Source organism: Heterodontus francisci, chromosome 26 (assembly GCF_036365525.1).
Source record: "Heterodontus francisci isolate sHetFra1 chromosome 26, sHetFra1.hap1, whole genome shotgun sequence".
In the NCBI taxonomy this organism is placed as follows: domain Eukaryota; kingdom Metazoa; phylum Chordata; class Chondrichthyes; order Heterodontiformes; family Heterodontidae; genus Heterodontus; species Heterodontus francisci.
In genome coordinates, this window is record NC_090396.1 from 52,967,205 (window position 1) to 52,986,554 (window position 19,350).

The 19,350-nt window shown below is 42.4% G+C and overlaps 1 protein-coding gene across 2 annotated transcripts in view; it reads left to right on the top strand.

The window, feature by feature from the left end:
• Window positions 1-19,350, top strand: part of LOC137384346 (lysosomal alpha-glucosidase-like) — a 67,115-nt gene that overhangs the window by 9,940 nt on the left and 37,825 nt on the right. For both annotated transcript variants that reach the window (XM_068058237.1, XM_068058238.1), the window contains exons 3-7: window positions 1,885-2,030; window positions 7,490-7,655; window positions 9,684-9,780; window positions 12,335-12,454; window positions 13,554-13,672. In XM_068058237.1, the coding sequence (XP_067914338.1) occupies window positions 1,885-2,030; window positions 7,490-7,655; window positions 9,684-9,780; window positions 12,335-12,454; window positions 13,554-13,672 (648 nt within the window). The remainder of the gene's footprint in view (window positions 1-1,884; window positions 2,031-7,489; window positions 7,656-9,683; window positions 9,781-12,334; window positions 12,455-13,553; window positions 13,673-19,350) is intronic.

Below are 19,350 nucleotides of genomic sequence, written 5' to 3' on the forward strand. Positions count from 1 at the left end.
TCTTAAGTTTAGTCCAAATTTCCACTATTGAATTAATTTTGTTTTAATTCACTCATGTGGGAGTTGTTGGCAGGGCCAGCATTTATTGCCCATACTTAAGTGCCCTTCAGAAAGTCGTGATGGATCACCTTCTTGAATGTCTGCATTCTGTGTGGTGTAGAAACACCAACCGTGATTAGGTAGGGAATTTCTGGATTTTGACCCAGTGATGTTGAAGTAATGACAAAGTATTTCCAAGAAGAGATTGTGTGTGACTTGGAGTAAGCTTGCAGATAGTGATGTTCCCATGCACCTGCTTGCTTTGTTCTTCTAGGCAATAGTGGTCACGGCTTTGGAAGGTGCTGTCAAAGAAGCCTGGGTGATTTGCTGCATTGCATCTTGTAGATTGTTCACACTGCAACCCCTCTGTGCCAGTGGTCGGGGGAGTGAATGTTTAATGTGGTGGATTGGGTACTAATAAAATGGGCTGCTTTGTCGTGGATGGTGCCGAGCTTCTTGAGCCTTGGAGCTGCACTCATCCAGGCAAGTGGATAGTATTTCATCACACTCCTGACTTGTACCTTTGTAGATGGTAGACAGGCTTTGGGAAATCAGGAGGTGCGTTATTCGCCACCGAATACCTAACCTTTGACCTGCCCTTGTAGCCACAGTATTTATGTGACTGGTCTACTTAAGTTTCAGGTCAATGATGATCCTCAGGATGTTGGTGGGTGATTCAGCAATGAAATGCCATTGAATGTCATGGGGAGGTGGTTAGATTCTCTCTTGTTGGAGATCGTCATTGCCTGGTACATGCGTGGCCCAAATATTATTTGCCACTTATCAGCCCAAGCCTGAATGTCTTGCTGCATACTTCAGTATTTGAGGAGTTGCGATTGGAAGTGAACACTATGCAATCATCAGCAAACATCCCCACGTCTGACCTTATGATGGAGGGAAGAAGGTCATTGATGAAGCAGCTGAAGATGGTTGGGCTTGGGACACTACCCTGAGGAACCCCTGCAGTGATGTGCTGGGGCTGTGATGATTGGCCTACATCAACCACAACCATCTTCCTTTGTGCTAGGTATGACCCCAGCCAGTGGAGAATTTTTCCCCTGATTCCCATTGACTGCAAATTTACGAGGGCTCCTTGATGCCACACTTAGTCAAATGCTATAATAAAAACAAGAAATGCTGGAACCACTCAGCAGGTCTGGCAGCATCTGTGGAAAGAGAAGCAGAGTTAACGTTTCGGGTCAGTGATTAGTCAAATGCTGCCTTGATATCACCTCTGGAATTGTTCTTTTGCCCCAAGGCTGTACAGAGTCTGGAGCTGAGTAATCCTGGAGAAACCCAGCTGAGCATTGAAAATGAGTTTCCCCAGCAGAATTGGGGGACAGATGTTTTAAGATCACAGCAGGAACCAAGATTGAACTCAAGGGATAGTCGCCACAATATGCAAGTTTGTAAGACAACCCAACTAGCCCTATTCTTTGGTATTGTATATACAGTTGCTGGTCAAGCGTGGACAGTTTTCTCTCTGACACTTTAGAATGCAAATCAGAATGCCCCAATATCACTCGCATATGTAATTCTCCCTTTCCTTAAATGGCTGCACTGTCTCCTGTTCACCTGTGCTGGATTAGAAAATAAGCTCCCTAAATTCTGACATGAGCAACAAAATTGATCTTCAGTCATATATTTTTGCTGTTTCCAAGACTGATTGAATTGCGGAATATTATATAGCTGATAGTTAACAAATCTGATCTATTACTCGATAACAAAGAAATTCAGGCTCAATGATTAATACCTGTGAAGATGCTTAATGAACTTTATTGACTGTAAGGTACATTTGGAAATTACCTTTTTCTCTTTAGTAAACCTTATATTTATGTTTTTCAGCTTAAAGATCCAGGGAGCAAACGGTATGAGGTTCCTATTGATGTTCCTAAAGTCACTGAGAAAGCTTCAACTCAACTCTACACTGTTAGATTTTCATCCAGACCTTTTGGCATAATTGTAGAGAGGAAATCAAACGGCCTTGTACTGTAAGTGGGATTAGCCTTGGTGTTTCCTTCTTCAGTTGCAGAATTTATACTTAACTCTAAAAGTATATAAGGTCTGGAGCTGAATGGCTCTGGCAGAACCTGAACTTAGTATTGGTGAGCAGGTTTGTGGTAAGTTTTTTTAATTTTTTTAAATTCGTTTGTGAGATGTGGGCGCTGCTGGCTAGTCCAGCATTTATTGCCCATCCCTAATTGCCCTTGACAACTGAGTGGCTTGCTATGGGGCATTTAAGAGTCAATCATATTGCTGTCGGTCTGGAGTCACATGTATGTCAGACCAGGTAGGGACTGCAGATTTTGTTCCCTAAAGAACATTAATTAAACAGATGGATTTATACGGCAATCGACAATGGTTTCATGGCACCATTAGGCTAGGTTTTAATTTAATTCCAGATTTTATTAACTGAATTCAAATTTCATCAATTTGTTGCAGTTTTTCCATCACTTTGTTGATAATTGTAAGTAGGGCCATACATGGGCAGTTTTCCACATTGTCAGGTAGATGCCAGTGTTGTAACTGCATTGACACAGTTTGGCCAGAGGCATAGCTACTTCACAGGTCTTCAAAATTGCAGCCAGAATGTTGTTGAGGCCCGTAGCCTTTGTTGTGACCAGTCGTTTCTTGATATCGTGTGGAGTAAATGGAATTAGCTGAAGAGTCGCTGGCCAGGCCACTTCAGAGAATAGAGGTAAGGATGGCAGGTTCCCTTCCCTAAAGAATATTTGTGAACCAGTTTGTTTCGCATGACAATTCAACAGCATTGTGAATACCAGCTCGCTATTCCAGATTTATTTTTTTTTAACTGAATTCAAATCCTGAAACTTGCCGTGGTGGGATTTGCATGCATGTTTTCTGGATTATTAGTCCAACACTCTGGATTACTAATCGAGTAACATCACTATTGTTACAACCAGGTGAGAGGAGTCTAGGGGGTTCCCTCTTAGCCTTTGCCTCGTTTAACCATAACAGGGTTTAATTTTTTAAAAACACTGTATTTTAGCTCCCCCTGAGTGAAGCCTTGTTCACCACTTTCCAATTGTAAGGCAAAGAAATCAATTCAGACAGGTTTTCTTAGATTTTAAACAAGAAAGGTTGAAGTTTATTAATCTTAAACTCTAACCCGGTTAACGACTACGAATGTGCGACGCGACCACACTAGCATGCATCCACGATAAACACACGCAGATAGAGACAGAAAAGTAGAAAAGAATGAAGAGGAAAAGTTTGAAGCAATAGATGGTAGTTACAGTCCTTTAAGTCCAATGTGGAGTCTTTGGATGCCAGCCAGTCCTGCTGTTCATTGGGGCCCAGTTCACGCTTCAATATTGGAGTCTTTCCTCTCTTGAGCTTTACATATCTTCTGTGGGTCCAGTGGCTTGGGGAGAAAGCCAGAGAGAGAGGCTTTCTTGTTCCATGTTCCAGTTCACACAGCCTTCTGCCTCTTTTTCTGTGGCACAATTCAAAAAACCCCAGGTTGCCCAGCAGATTAGTCATGTGACTAGCTGGTTTGACCACTTCTGTTTGTGGAGCGTCCTCACCTTCAGTGTCTGGCTATCACAGCCCATTTTGGGTTAAGTGGACCAGGAAATGGCCCTTTATCTCTCCAAATACTGTGTTAGTCTGTTTTTTTTAACAAGTCCTTTCTTCACTGCAGCAACAGTTTGAAATCAATATTCATATCACAGAATTAACATGCCGCATTCTTGGCAGGTGGGGGTCTGCATGCCACAATGCTACTCTATCCATTGTACTATTGTAATGTTCCAGGGAAATTATTTTCACATAGAAACTATGTTGTAATGGGTGATGACTTCATGCTATTATTTTGGTTTGTAAGCGTTTTCTTGGAGGTGATACTTCAAAATAGTAGTGCACCTATCTTCCATTATTACAGGCAATGATTTAATATCAAATAAAGAGCAGTTGCATCATCATAAGAATCAGACTGCCAGTGATGACTGACATTGCAGATGTTAGGAAGTTGGAATTTCATTATGAGCTATTGTTAGCCCAATTGCAATAAAAACAGAGCAGATTATTTTACTAGCAGGGGCAGCAAAGGACATGAACTGTGTTAAAGTAGCATGTGACAAAAGCCTTACAAATGAACATAAAGAGTAACAGTTTAATGTAAGACACCACATGTAAATCAGTTTTTCAAAATCCATTCAAACTTGACAAGCTGGTTATTTTGCTGGAGGAAAGGAGCATTAAAGTTTTAAATATGTAAGTGCATCGAAAGAAGTTGATGAGGAAAGGGAATGTTTAGTTATTCAGATATTGCTGTTATTCAAATCTTATTACATTTACAATGTTCCTTTAAGCAAGACTTGATGGCCTGAATTTTGATGTCAACAGTGAACCAAGGGCGCTCGCTGCTAACCTTGAGGAAAGCTGCCCACAAAGATCTAGCAACCTCTGTGGCGGGAACTCCCCTTTCCCCATGGGGTGGTGCCAGAGGACTGGAAAATTTCAAATGTAACACCCTTGTTCAAAAAAGGGCGTAAAGTTAAGCCTAGCAGCTACAGGCCAGTTAGTTTAACCTTGGTGGTGGGGAAGCTTCTCGAAGCAATAATTCAGGACAAAATTAATAGTCACTTAGACAAATGTGAGTTAATTAAGGAAAGCCAGCACAGATTTGTTAAGGGCAAATCATGTTTAACTAACTTGCTTGAGTTTTTTGATGAGGTAACAGAGAGGGTTGATAAGGGTATTGTTGTGGTGTACATGGACTTCCAAAAGGCATTTGGTAAAGTGCCATATTACAGACTTGTCGGCAATGTTAGAGCCCATGGAATAGCAGCATGGATGCAAAATTGGCTGAGTGACAGGAAACCAAGAATATTGGTTCATGCTCTTCCTGATATATATTAATGACCTAGATGTTGGTGTGCAGGGTACAATTTCAAAGTTTGTGGATGATGCAAAACTTGGAAGTATTGTGAACTGTGAGCAGGATAGTGTAGAAGGACATGGACAGGTTGATGGAATGGGCGGACAAGTAGCAGATGAAATTTAATGCAAAGAATCATTATTCATATGACCAAATTATATGCCGCATTCTTGGCAGGTGAGGGTCTGCATGACATTTTGGTAGAAAGAACTTGGAGAGAGAATATAAAATAAAGGGTACAATTCTAAAAGGGTTTAGGAGCAGAGGAACCTAGGTGTATATATGCATAATCATTGAAGGTGACAGAAAAAGTTGAGAGCGCAGTTAATAAAGCATACAGCATCCTAGGCATTATCAATTAGGCATAGAGTACAAAAGCAAGTAAGTTATGTTAAACTTGTACAAAACACTGGTTCGGCCTCAACTAGAGTATTGCGTTCAGTTCTGTGTACCACACTTTAGGAAGGATGTATTTTTTAATATTCATTCATGGGATCTGGGCATCGCTGGCTAGGACAGCATTTATTGCCCATCCCTAATTGCCATTGAGAAGGTGATGGTGAGCTGCCTTCTTGAACCGCTGCAGTTCATGTGGGGTGGGCACACCCACAGTGCTGTTAGGAAGGGAGTTCCGGGATTTTGACCCAGCGACAGTGAAGGATTGGCGATATAGTTCCAAGTCAGGATGGTGTGTGGCTTGGAGGGGAACTTGCAGGTGGTGGTGTTCCCATACATCTGCTGCTCTTGTCCTTCTTGGTGGTAGAGGTCGCGAGCATTAGAGAGGGTGCAGAAAAGATTCACAAGAATGTTTCCAGCAATGAGGAGCTTCAGTTACGTAGATAGATTGGAGAAATTGGAACTGTTTTCCTTGGAGAAGAGAAGGTCAAGAGAAGATTTGATAGAGGTATTCAAAATCATGAGGGGTCTGGACAGAGTAGATAGGAAGAAACTGTTTCCATTGGTGGAAGGATTGAGAACCAGAGGGCACAGATTTAAGGTAATTGGCAAAAGAAGCAACGGTGACATGAGGAAAAACTTTTTCATGCAACGAGTAGTTAAGATTTGGAATGCACTGCCTGAGAGTATGGTGGAGGCAGGTTCAATCGAGGTATCGAAGAGGTAATTGGATTATTATATGAAAAGGAAGAATGTACAGGGCTACAGGGAGAAGGCAGGGGAGTGGCACAGTGAATTGCTCCTTCAGAGAGCCAGCACTGACACAATGGGCTGAATGGCCTCCTTCTGTGCTGTAACCATTCTATAAATTGAAGTATTCACACACAGCAAACCAGGAAGTTAAAAGCATTTAAAGCCCTTCCCTTTTAATTTAAATTTTCAGATGGCGAAATAAATGTATGACTATTAAGATAGAAGCTAAAATAATGATAAACAGACTTTTAAAAAAGTTTATATTTCTTTAAATATGTGGAATTTTTAATCATTGTGAAGAAATTTGACATTCACAAGAGTAAAATTAGCTGTTCAGGCCTAGTAGGGTGTTTAGCAGTAATTATGAAGTTCATATGCTGTTTACAAACTCAGTTACACCTCATTCAACAAGTTGTAACTTTTCCCAAATTTCTAACAGCGAGACTAACAGCATTAGAGAGTCAAAGTTCTCATCAAATCATGATTGCAAGGGAGATAGCAGTCTGTGGGAACCTTGCAGTATCTTCAGCTGAAAGGGTAACTGACCTAATTTGTGGTTTCTAAAATCCTGTACTGAAACCATACATTTGGAGAAAGCTCTTCTCAGGTTTTCTTCTCATTAGGTAAGAAAAACAAGGTCAATTGAGAAGCTCCTTAGCTGAGTAACCTATGAATTTTTATTGCCAAAATTTGCCAATGAAAAATAACTATGCAATGAGAAACTAAGGAGGTAGCAGCAGCCATGGAACTGTTCCCTTTATGAGTCATTCAGTTCAGGAAAAAATTGGAAAGAAAGATCTTTCCACTCAATGTATACACATATATTTAAGGACTGAATTTGGGGATTGGCGGAAAAGCAATTCTTAAGTAATTTTATTAATGTTCAGTTAGAACTAAGATGACCAGGTAATTTGAAGACCTCATCCTCTCTCAATGCAGTGTGTGGCATCCATTAAAGAGAAAATTAGCAAGGGACCCTTCCTTATGGTACAGGGTCTCTACCCAAAATGTAATATAAATTGTCTCATTTTTTGAGATACTGGCAGACCTGGTGTATGATTCTGATGTTTTCAGTTTTGACTTTTCGTTGTTCTTATAAAATTCATAGCAATTCTCGAAGAAATTTTAACATCTAGATTTCAGCCTAATTAATTAAATTTATATTTTGAGAATGCTCAGAAATGCAATACTCTAGCAGCTTAAACTGTTTAAAACTAGGCAGAAAGCCTAACTAGTCTTCATAGCCATATATGTGCTTAATAGTTGTATGGAAATGTGAACTCTAAAACTTGCACAAAAGCAATTCTATATAATAATCTCATGAGTTAGTATTTTTAACTTTTTTTAAAGCATTTTTCAGTAATTTAATTGCATAATATATCCTATTGTATTCCTTAGCCTGAATACTACAGTGGGCCCATTGTTTTATGCTGATCAGTTTCTGCAGATCTCCACCTCCCTGGCCTCGCAGTACATTTCTGGTCTGGGAGAGCACATGACAAATCTGATCCTCAATGTCAACTGGACTCGATTAACCCACTGGAACCGAGATCAGGGACCTCATGTAAGTTATGTAGCTTGTTTGTTTCTTTCCTGCTGTTTAGACATTCAGTAGGCCAATTCTGGCCCTAAAAGTGGGCAGTAAACCTTTTCCAAGATACCTCTCTTGGACAGCAAAATCCTGATGAAATATGTTAGAAATACCTGTCTACAAAGAAGTATGCATGCAAAATGTGTCTGGTTATTTTTTTCCATGTCCTTATGTCCTCTGGAGAAGAGTGTAGCTTTGGCTTTTTTTCTCTCTCTCAAAGTTGTTTGATTACATCATAGGAATTTCCATTCTGTAGCATTACATAAAACAGTGAGAGAAAATGTGGAACCCAGCCAGTGCTGTGCTTAAGGCAAGTGATATTTTGGGACCGCTCGAGGCTGACCTCTCTTTTGTAGCATTTGCCAATGTCTTGTGTAAGTTATTCCATATGAGAAGAAATTACATTCTCACTGCCATGAGGCATCGTATGATCAATTCCATTTTTGCCACTGAAGAAATTGGTGAATATATGCTGAATATCTAGTGGCTGTCTTGGATAGTGCAAGACATTAATTCAAGAGAGTGATGATTGTCCTATTATAACCCTGCAATATAGTCTTGGATTCCACAGTCCCTTTCCGCTTGCTAAGGCTGAATTTGTTCTGCAAACTTCGTATCATGTTTGATCTTGTGCTGACCCCATATCCATCATCACTTTAATAATGTCATTCACATCCATTTATAACATCCCTATTGTTGCTGAAACTCTTTATTCGTACCTTCATCACTACCAGGTTCAACGTTCCCAATATTCTTTTTGCCATTCCCCCCCCACATAACTTCGCTCTGCACAAGCTCCAACTCATCGAAGACTCTGCATCCTATTCCATACCAAGTACTGCTTATTTTTCAATTCTGTCCTCACTGGTGTCCATTGGCTTCTCATTTCCCCAAATCAGTGATTTCAAAATCCCTTTATAAGCTTGCCCCACCCTGCCTCAGCAACTTCCTCAAGCTCTGCTTACACCCACTGCTCTTCCAACTTTGACATACCTTGTGTTTCTCCCATCCCTCAGCCTGGAAGAGTTTTTGGCCATCAAGGCCCTGCACTCTGGATTTCTCCTCTTAAACTCCTTCAACTTCCTGCATCTCTCTTCGCTTTTAAAAGCCTCCTCAAAACCTGGTTTTATTTGTAATGACTCTAAATTTAATGCCTTTCCCAAGCTTGTGCCTATTTGGTCTGGAAATGTTCACTGAGAAAGTGGCACTGTATCAGGCCCTCTTTATTTTCTCTCTCTCTCTCTTTATTTCTGTCTACTCTCTTCCTCCCTGGACATGCCTAGCATCTGTTTGCTGTCTGCTTGATAATCCTAAAATCAGGAGTTCATTGTGTACAGAACTGCAAGCACAATGTCTGTTTCCTATTGCTCTGTGCCACAACATCAACATACTGTTTTGTGTTTAAGCTGATCTGAGCCTGTTTTATTGGATCTATACTACTGCATTCATTTAATTTTCAGTTAACTATTTTGTTTTTTTCGACACTTCATTATGGTTTTCTGCATTTCCCAATTATATCAGTATCTGGAAAGTGGCATTTCAGATTTCTTACCACAGGTCTTGTTTTCTGATGCCAATAAAGAGAATAAAAATAATATTGAGATGGCAGTGCAGAACAGGTCTGGATCCTAGCTGATCTATTCTGAAAAGAAATGGTTGGAGTGAAACCATTAGGGTTTACACTTCTGATCATTATTCAGTCACCCAGCTGGAAAGTGCATGTGTGAGAGCATCAGGTGAAAAAAGGAACATGTTAAGTGGTGACGGCCCCTTCCTTGAATTAACTGACAACACTCACTGTCTGGGGTCAGCTGGCTACTTGGCTAACCTAATAGGGGGGCGCTGATACCTGCTGAACAAAACCCAGCATGTCAACCTCCAAGAGAAGAGGGGAGAAAATTGGGAAAGGGGAGCCTAAACGTTTACCCTTAAATAAGTCGATACACATACTTAGAGAGTCAGTTGTGAGCCCAAGTACTGACACTGGCCTTTTTACTGCAGCCAAATGCCAATTTATATGGCTCACACCCTTTCTACTTGGTGATGGAAGAAGATGGGTCAGCTCATGGTGTTTTCCTGTTAAACAGTAATGCCAAGGGTAAGAAATTAACTTCACTTGTTTGAATATACGAATACAACTTGGATTGGAATTGGAGATCTGATAGACCTATTTAATATTCAACCACCTCTGTCCGGTGATAAGCTGCAATACAAGTAAGCATTTTTGTCATGCTGATATGTTGTATTTTGATTTGCTTTTGGTCTTTCACGCTTTCTTTCTTGCTGCCAGTTTTCCTTGTTGAAACTTCTTACAATAAGTGCCCTTTTTGCAAATGAAATACAGAATGTGCATCATTTTTATTTATAAATTGTATTCAAAATTGCTTCTCTCCCTTTCTTATGGGATTGTACTAAGCTTTTGCTTGCCATTTCTTCCAGCTCAGCTAGATCAGGACTCTGCCATGTGTGGAAAGCATTTGCAACAATCTTCAGCCAGAAGTGCTGAGTTGATCCATCTCAGTCTCCTCCTGAAGTCCCCAGCATCACAGATGCCAGACTTCAGCCAATTCGATTCACTCGCGTGATATCAAGAAACGACTGAAGGCACTGGATACTGCAAAAGCTATGGGCCCTGACAATATTCCGGCAATAGTACTGAAGACCTGTGCTCCAGAACTTGCCGCGCCCCAAGCCAAGCTGTTCCAGTACAGCTACAACACTGGCATCTACCCTGCAATGTGGAAAATTGGCCAGGTATGTCCTGTACACAAAAAGCAGGACAAATCCAACCCAGCCAATTACCGCCCCATCAGCCTACTCTCGATCATCAGTAAAGTGATGGAAGGTGTCATCAACAGTGCCATCAAGTGGCACTTGTTTAGCAATAACCTGCTCAGTGACGCTCAGTTTGGGTTCCGCCAGGGCCGCTCAGCTCCTGACCTGATTACAGCCTTGGTTCAAACATGGACAAAAGGGCTGAACTCAAGAGGTGAGGTGAGAGTGTCTGCCCTTGACATCAAGGCAGCATTTGACCGAGTATGGCATCAAGGAGCCCTAGCAAAACTGAGGTCAATGGGAATCAGGAGGGAAACCCTCCACTGGCTGGAGTCATACCTAGCACAAAGGAAGATGGTTGTTGTTTATTTTATTTTATTTCGAGATACAGCACTGAAACAGGCCCTTCGGCCCACCGAGTCTGTGCTGCCCAACAACCACTCATTTTATACTAATCCTTCATTAATCCCATATTTCCTACCACATCCCCACCACCCTCCTACCACCTACCTGCACTAGGGGCAATTTACAATGGCCAATTTACCTATCAACCTGCAAGTCTTTGGCTGTGGGAGAAAACCGGAGCACCCGGCGGAAACCCACGCGGTGATGGGGAGAACTTGCAAACTCCACACAGGCAGTACCCAGAACTGAACCTGGGTCGCTGGAGCTGTGAGGCCGAGGTCAATCATCTGAGCTCCAGGACATCACTGCAGGAGTTCCTCAGGGTAGTGTCCTAGGCCCAACTGCTTCATCAATGATCCTCCTTCAGTCATAAGGTCAGAAGTGGGGATGTTCGCGGATGATTGCACAATGTTCAGCACCATTCGTGATTCCTCAGATACTGAAGCAGTCCATCTGGAAATGCAGCAAGACCTGGACAATATCCAGGCTTGGGTTGATAAGTGGCAAGTAACATTCGTGCCACACAAGTGCCAGGCAATGACCATCTCCAACAAGAGAGAATCTAACCATCTCCCATTGACATTCAACAGCATTGCCATCGCTGAATCCCCCACCATCAACATCCTAGGGGCTACCATTGACCAGAAACTGAACTGGAGTAGCCATATAAATACCATGGCTAAAAGAGCAGGTCAGAGGCTAGGAATCCTGAGGAGAGTAACTCACGTCCTGACTCCCCAAAGCCTGTCCACTATCTACAAAGCACAAGTCAGGAGTGTGATGGAATACTCTCCACTTGCCTGGATGGGTGCAGCTCCAACAACACTCAAGTTGTTCGACACCATCCAGGACAAAGCAGCCCACTTGATTGTCACCCCATCTACAAACATTCACTCCCCCACCACCAACGCACAGTGGCAGCAGTGTGTACCATCTACAAGATGCACTGCAGCAATGCACCAAAGCTCCTTAGACAGCACCTTCCAAACCAGCGACCTCTACCAACTAGAAGGACAAGGGCAGCAAATACATGGGAACACCACCACCTGCAAGTTCCCCTCCAAGCCACACACCATCCTGACTTGGAACTATATCGCCGTTCCTTCACTGTCGAAGTCACACACCATCCTGACTTGGAACTATATCGCCGTTCCTTCACTGTCGCTGGGTCAAAATCCTGGACCTCCCTTCCTTACATCACTGTGGGTATACCTACCCCAAATGGACTGCGGCGGTTCAAGAAGGCAGCTCACCACCACCTTCTCAAGGGCAATTAGGGATGGGCAATAAATGCTGGCCTGGCCAGCGTTGCCCACATCCCATGAATGAATTTTTAAAAAATCCATGTACTGTTACTTCATTGCATTGTTCCATGGATCGCTGAGTTAACAATCCTATTTATATTATCCATGTAATGCTGATAATTCAAGTATAGGCTGCTAAGAAAATGAACACAATTTTGTTTTATCCAGATGTTTTACTTCAGCCATCCCCTGCTTTAACCTGGAGGACTATTGGGGGAATTCTTGATTTTTATGTGTTCTTGGGTCCAGATCCAAAAACAGTGATAAGACAGTACATGGATATTATCGGTAAGATTTAAACCGCGACTTGTTTACTAAGCTGAACAGAGATCTTGAATTCACACGTAGCAAGATAATTCTAGACTTTAATCTTCCGATTACTGTTATGGTACATAGATGTTCGTATCTTTGTTTTTAATAATAACGTGATTGAAAAAAGGCCTGTGGCTTTGTACAATAAACACTTTTCTATTTTATTAATTTCAGTTTTGGAAAACTCAAGGAAGTTGTGTTTTTTTTATATCTGAATGATTGAGAACATGTGTTGTTGGAAAGTTGTAAAGAAAAATCCAGTTATTCGAAACAGTTCAACTAGTATTTGATAAAGACCAGAATTTGCTTTACCAACCTGAATCTTTGTTTTCTCCCCAGCCCCCACCTCACAAACTCAATTTAAATTAAAAAGTGTTCCAATTCTGGTGTTGGATTTTTTTCTGTGTTAAAGCTACAAGCGCTTAGAATTTCTTCACTGATGTTTGGAAACAATAACTAACTATACCCTTTCAATGCACCTTTCTAAGGCCAATTTAGAAGAAATTCAATCTCCTGAAGACTGTAACAGTTACATAATTTCCACACAGCTGTCCTCATGCCACTCTGAGTATGCTTCATAGTTCAGGGGCATTTTTGTGTTAACAGTGCACGTTCACAAAGAACAGAATTGGAAATGTCCAAACGCATTTCATGTGCTAACTTTACTGCCAACACACTAAAGACTGTAATCTCCTCAGTCAGATTCATGTCAGATTCCAGAACAGACATGCCTAGTTTCCCCTCTTTCCTTGCCCCAGTTTTTTCAGCTGCCTTTCGAAAGAGACGTTAAACCGAGATCCTGTCTGCCCTTTCAGGTGGACATAAAAGATCCCTTTGCACTATTTCAAAGGAGGGCAGTGAAGTGCTTGCTAATGTCCTGGCCAATATTTATCCTTCAACATCACAAAAAACGGATTATCAGGTCTTTATCAAATTGTCACCGTGTGCAAATTGGTTACCATGTTCCTAATATTACAACAGTGACTACACTTCAAAAAAGTATTTTATTGACTGTAAAGATGTCAAGGAAGGCGTTACTCAACACAGCTCTTTCTGTATTTTTTTGACTCTGTAGGTTACCCAATAATGCCTCCATACTGGGGTCTGGGATTCCATCTGTGTCGGTGGGGTTACTGGAGCACCAACATCACCCGGCAGGTTGTGGAGAACATGACCAGAACTAACATGCCTCAGGTGAGCATACGAAGATAAAAGGTCATTTGCAAATCTGGTTTTCCAAATAAAACTATCTCCTAAAGGGACTCCACAGAACTGCTACAGGATCCAAGCACTGGGCTTATATTCAGGCAATATTTTCTTCTGTATTAAAATCTTCAATAATTGAGCTTTTTTGTAGAATTACATAAAAGGCTATTTGGCCCATCTTCCTGTGCAGGTTCTGGAAGAACTATCCAATTAGTCCCATTAACCTCTTTCTCTGTATCCTGCAAGTTTCTTCTTTTCAAGTGTATATCCAGTTTGCTTTTGAAAGTTACTATTATATCTGCTTCCACCACTTTTCCAGGTAGCATATGCCAGATTGCAACAACTTGCTGAGTAAAAGCATTTCTTAATTCCCTCCCCCCCACAACCCCCAAGACTTTTTGCCAATTACCTTAAATCTGTGTCTCTGGTTACTGACCTTCCTGCCAGTGTAAATTGCTTCTCCCTATTTACTCTATCAAAATGTCATCATTTTGAACACCTCTGTCAAATATTTCTTTAATCTTCTCTGCTGCAAGGACATCAATCCCAATTTCTCTCATCTCTCCACATAACTGAAGTCCCTCATCCTTGGTACCATTCTGGTAAATCTCCAAGGCCTTGATATCCTTACTAAAGTCTGGTGCCCATAATTGGACAGACTATTCTAGTTGATGCCTAACCAGTGAATTATAAAGATTTTGGAGATAAATTGAAATTTTAATAGTGTCTGTCACTGTATGCCTTTTCTGTCCACAGCCACCATGTATCCAGCTTCCTGCCACTCAAATACTCCTGAATGTTGTGCCCATTACTAAGATATCATGACGGCTCTGACCCCTGCTACAGTATCAGGACATTCAAATAGCAGCTTTTTAAAAAAAAAAACATTTTAAACCATAGTCGCTAAATAGCTAAGCACAGTAAGTAAAAATTGTAACGACAACAGAAAATGCTGGAAATACTCAACAGGTCTGGAAGGATCTGTGGAGAGAGAAACAGAATTAACATTTCAGGTCGTGACTTCAATCAGAACTGGTAAAAGTTAGAAATGTAATAGGTTTTAAGCAAGTGAAAGGGTGTGGGTGGGGAGCGTAGAAGTAAAAAAAAAGGTCTGTGGTTTGGTGGAGGGCAGGAAAAATTAAACGACAAAAGGTTTCATGGTACAAAGCCAAGTGAAGAAACAAAAGATGTGTCTGGATGAAGTGTAAATGGCCAAGTAGCAGACATTCATGTTTTCATGTGTCAATGTCAGTCTTGTATATAGTGATTGTGGAGTGAAACACTGCTATAAATCTGCTTCTTTTACAAACAAGACCCAGTAGGGATAGCAGCAGTAATGCCATCAGATCGTAGTGATAGGATAATAATTTTGACTATTGCATATAGAAGTCATGGTTGGACAGCAGAGAAAAGTGAAATAAAAGTCTGATGGACATCGGAAAAGGTTTATACAGCACAAAAGCAAAATACTGCGAATGCAAACACAGGATTAAATCCTCAATGAATCTTCATGTAGATCTGAACATACTATAATAATCTCATTTTCACTTGGGGTACCTGCTTATACAATGATATGTTTTTCCCCAGTGTATCTTTTTTTTTAAGAGAAGCAGTGCAAAGTTGTAGGCATCAATAATAGGATGAGAATTTTTATACTGACAAATTGTACATGTTTGTGTTGGCCTAAAATTGGGCATTTTGACTGCATCCTCTGTGGAAATCTGAAACAAAAACAGAAAAATATTCAGGTCAGGCAGCATCTGTGGAGAGAAAAACGGAGTTCACGTATCAGTTCTGTGACCTTTCATCAGAACTCCAAGAAAGTTAGGTTAGGTAACCAGGATCAGTGCTAGAGTTTAATATTATACCTTGGGTCCCCTGAGCAATTCCTGGGAATACTTATTAAATTGAAATTACTTTGGTTGGTTGCTTGGAATTTTGCAAGGTACTGACTAATACAAAAATAACAACACATTCTTTCATGGGTAGCCTGCCAATCTGTTGGAAGCTTGATCAGCTTATTTTGTCTGTCAGTCAGTTTCTGGTTCATTTGTGAAATCAGGTGTCGCCAACCTTTTCCTGAGTGAGAGCAATTCTGGTAAAGGAAAAGCGCGTTTGCTGACAACATCTCCACTAGGAGGCGCACTACTCATGCACAAATGACTGAAACTTCTGTGACGTCTCAAGCAGCTGCTCAATTTGGCACAAAAGGCCCTTCCCCCATAGCTGCTTCTCTTCGCTCCCCTAGTCCAGCCTGCTCGCCGTACCCACCTCACCAGTCACTTGTCGTTTTATCTCTCTCCCCCGCCCCCCCCCCCCCCACCCCCCAGTTTGCTTTTCACTCCTCATCAGACTACACTTGTTTGTCCCCGCCCCTGCTAGCTGTTCATTCTCCCTGTGGCTGCCCGCTGCTTAAACTCATGCTCACTGTTTGCCACTTGCTCTTCTGCTTGGCCTCATCGCTGGGCCCCCCGCATGCCGCTCCCTTGCCACTCGCCATTGGGGCCCCCCCACGTGCCATTGTGACATCAGTACATGGTGATGTCAATGCACATGGTGACGTCAGGATGCGCATGCACGGATTAATGTTGTCAGGATGATGTGAGCAATCAGGAGCATTATACAAACTACCAGTAGCGCTCAATCAACGTGATGGCGACCCCTGGTTTAAATCGTCTACCAATAGTGAATTGCAGCTTTGAAAATTATGTCCACCTACTTTTACTGGGCTTCTGCAGCCCTAAAAGTTTGCAAATGTAAGTATATAACATGTGGCTACTGCCATAACATTGTCGAGTTGTTCAGAGTTACTGTTCATCCAGTGCCAGAGAGAATGCATCTCCATCTTTGTTACCTTTTTTTATTTATTCATGGGATCTGGGTGTCGCTGGCTAGGCCAGCATTTATTGCCCATCATTAATTGCCCTTAAGAAGGTGGTGGTGAGCTGCTTTCTTGAACCGCTACAGTCCATGTGTGATACACCCACAGTGCTGTTAGGAAGGGAGTTCCATGATTTTGACCCAGTGACAGTGAAGGAACGGTGATATAATTCCAAGTCAGGATGGTGTGTGGCTTGGAGGGGAACTTGCAGGTGGTGGTGTTCCCATGAATCAGCTGCCCTTGTCCTTCTAGGTAGTAGAGGTCACGGGTTTGGAAGGTGCTGTCTAAGGACTCTTGGTTCTTTGCTGCAATGCATCTTGTAGATGGTACACACTGCTGCCACTGTGCGTCGGCGGTGGAGGGAGTGAATGTTTGTAGATGAGGTGCCAATCAAGTGGACTGTTTTGTCCTGGATGGTGTCAAGCTTCTTGAGTGTTGTTGGAGCTGCACCCAGGCAAGTGGAGAGTATTCCATCACATTCCTGACTTGTGCCTTGTAGATGGTGGACAGGCTTTGGTGAGTCGAGGTGAGTTATTCGCCGCAGGATTCCTAGCCTCCCACCTACTTTTGTAGCCATGGTATTTATATGGCTGGTCCAGTTCAGTTTCTGGTCAATAGTAACCCCCAGGATGTTGATAGTGGGGGATTCAGCGATCGTAATGCCATTGAATGTCAAGGGGAGATGGTTAGATTCTCTCTTGTTGGAGATGGTCATTGCCTGGCACTTGTGTGGCAGGAATGTAACTTGCTACATATCAGCCCAAGCCTGGATGTTGTCGGTCTTGCTGCATTTCTACATGGACTGCTTCAGTATCTGAGGAGTCGCGAAGGGTGCTGAACATTGTGCAATCATCAGCGAACATCCCCACTTCTGACCTTATAGAGGGAAGGTGATTGATGAAGCAGCTGAAGATGTTTGGGCCTAGGCCACTACCCTGAGGAACTCCTTTTTTTTTCCTGTTCAAGTTGTTTTATTTGGAGATAAGCCAAAGAACATTTTCTACAAGTACACTTCAATAGACCCACAAATATACAGCTTAATAGAACCCATTCAAGTTATGGTGGTACAATCAATTACACAATTGGGTGGTGTGAAAATTGGACAGCCAACAAACATAAGTTAAACATGCACTGAGCTTTACAGACAGTGCTGTAAGCAGCAAGGGATAGACAGCAGTTCAGGTGTCCAGCTGCTGTCATTACCTAATGTGTGCTTGTCAAATAAGTATTCAGCCATTCCATTTTCAGGAGCACCCAATCTTCGCAAGTTGCTTACATGGTCTCCTAGTAGTTTGATAGACTTGACTTGCTCATCCAAGTAGTGGGTCTACAGCAAATCACAAAGATATGGGTCATTCCTGTCTGTAGCTAGTTTATGTAACTCTAAAAGTGACTGGTTCACGCTCTTCTCCTGCTCCAGAGAATGCACCATTGCATCCAAGCCACTTCCCCATTCATCACGATCTGTTTTCTTGATATTCCTGGAGCTGAGATGATTGACCTCCAACAACCACAACCATCTTCCTTTGGGCTAGGTACAACCCCAACCAGTGGAGAGTTTTCCCCCTGATTCCCATTGACTCCAGTTTTGCTAGGGCTCCTTGATGCCATACTTGGTCAATCGCTGCCTTGATATCAAAGGCAGTTCCTCTCATCTCACCTCTTGAGTTCAGCTGTTCTGTCCATGTTTGAAACAAGGTCATAATGAGGTCAGGAGCTGAGTGGCACTGGTGGAACCCAAACTGAGGGGTTATTGCCAAGCAAGTGCCGCTTGATAGCACTGTCGACAACACCTTCCATCACTTTACTGATGATCAAGAGTAGACTAATGGGGCCGTAATTTGCCGGGTTGGATTTGTCCTTTTTGTGCACAGGCCATACCTGGGCAATTTTCCACGTTGCAGGGTAAATGCTAGTGTTGTAACTATACTGGAACAGCTTGACTAGAGGTGCGGCAATTTCTGGAGCACAGGTCTTCAGTACTATTGCTGGGATGTTGTCAGGGCCTGTAGCCTTTGCAGTATCCAATGCCTTCAGTCTTTTCTTGATATCATGTGCAGTGAATCGGATTGACTGAAGACTGGCATCTGTGATGCTGGGGACTTGAGGAGGCCGAGATGGATCATCAACTCGGCACTTCTAGCTGAAGATTGTTGCAAATGCTTCAGCCTTATCTTTTGCACTGATATGCTGGGCTCCCCCATCATTGAGGATGGGGATATTAGTGGAGCTTTCTCCTCCAGTTAGTTTTTTAATTCTCCACCACCATTCACATGCTGCTTACGCTGTTTGGCACGCAAATATTCCTGGGTTATAGCCTCACCGGGTTGACACCTCATCTTGAGGTAGGCCTCGTGCTACTCCTGGCATGCCATCCTGCACTCTTCACTGAACCAGGGTTGATTCCCCCAGCTTGATGGTAATGGTAGAGTTGGGGATATGCTGGGCCATGAGGTTACAGATTGTGGTTGAGTTGAGGCCTGGCTACGGTATAAAATTAAAACCCGACGACAGCCCAACCCGAACCCGACCCAAGCCAGAGTCCTTCAATTTTTTTTCATGCCCAACCCGACCCAAAAATATCAAACATGTTATTAGTATAGAAAAAAACCCCGTCAAAATGTAGATTAAAAAGAAAACTATACAAAACAAAACCCAACCACAGCCAACCGGAACCTGACCTGAGCCCGAATGCTGGACACCTGACCCTTCCCGAACCTGACACGTGTAATTGGGTTTAGTCGGGTTCGGGTCGGGTTGCCAGGCTTTAGGTTGAGTACAATTC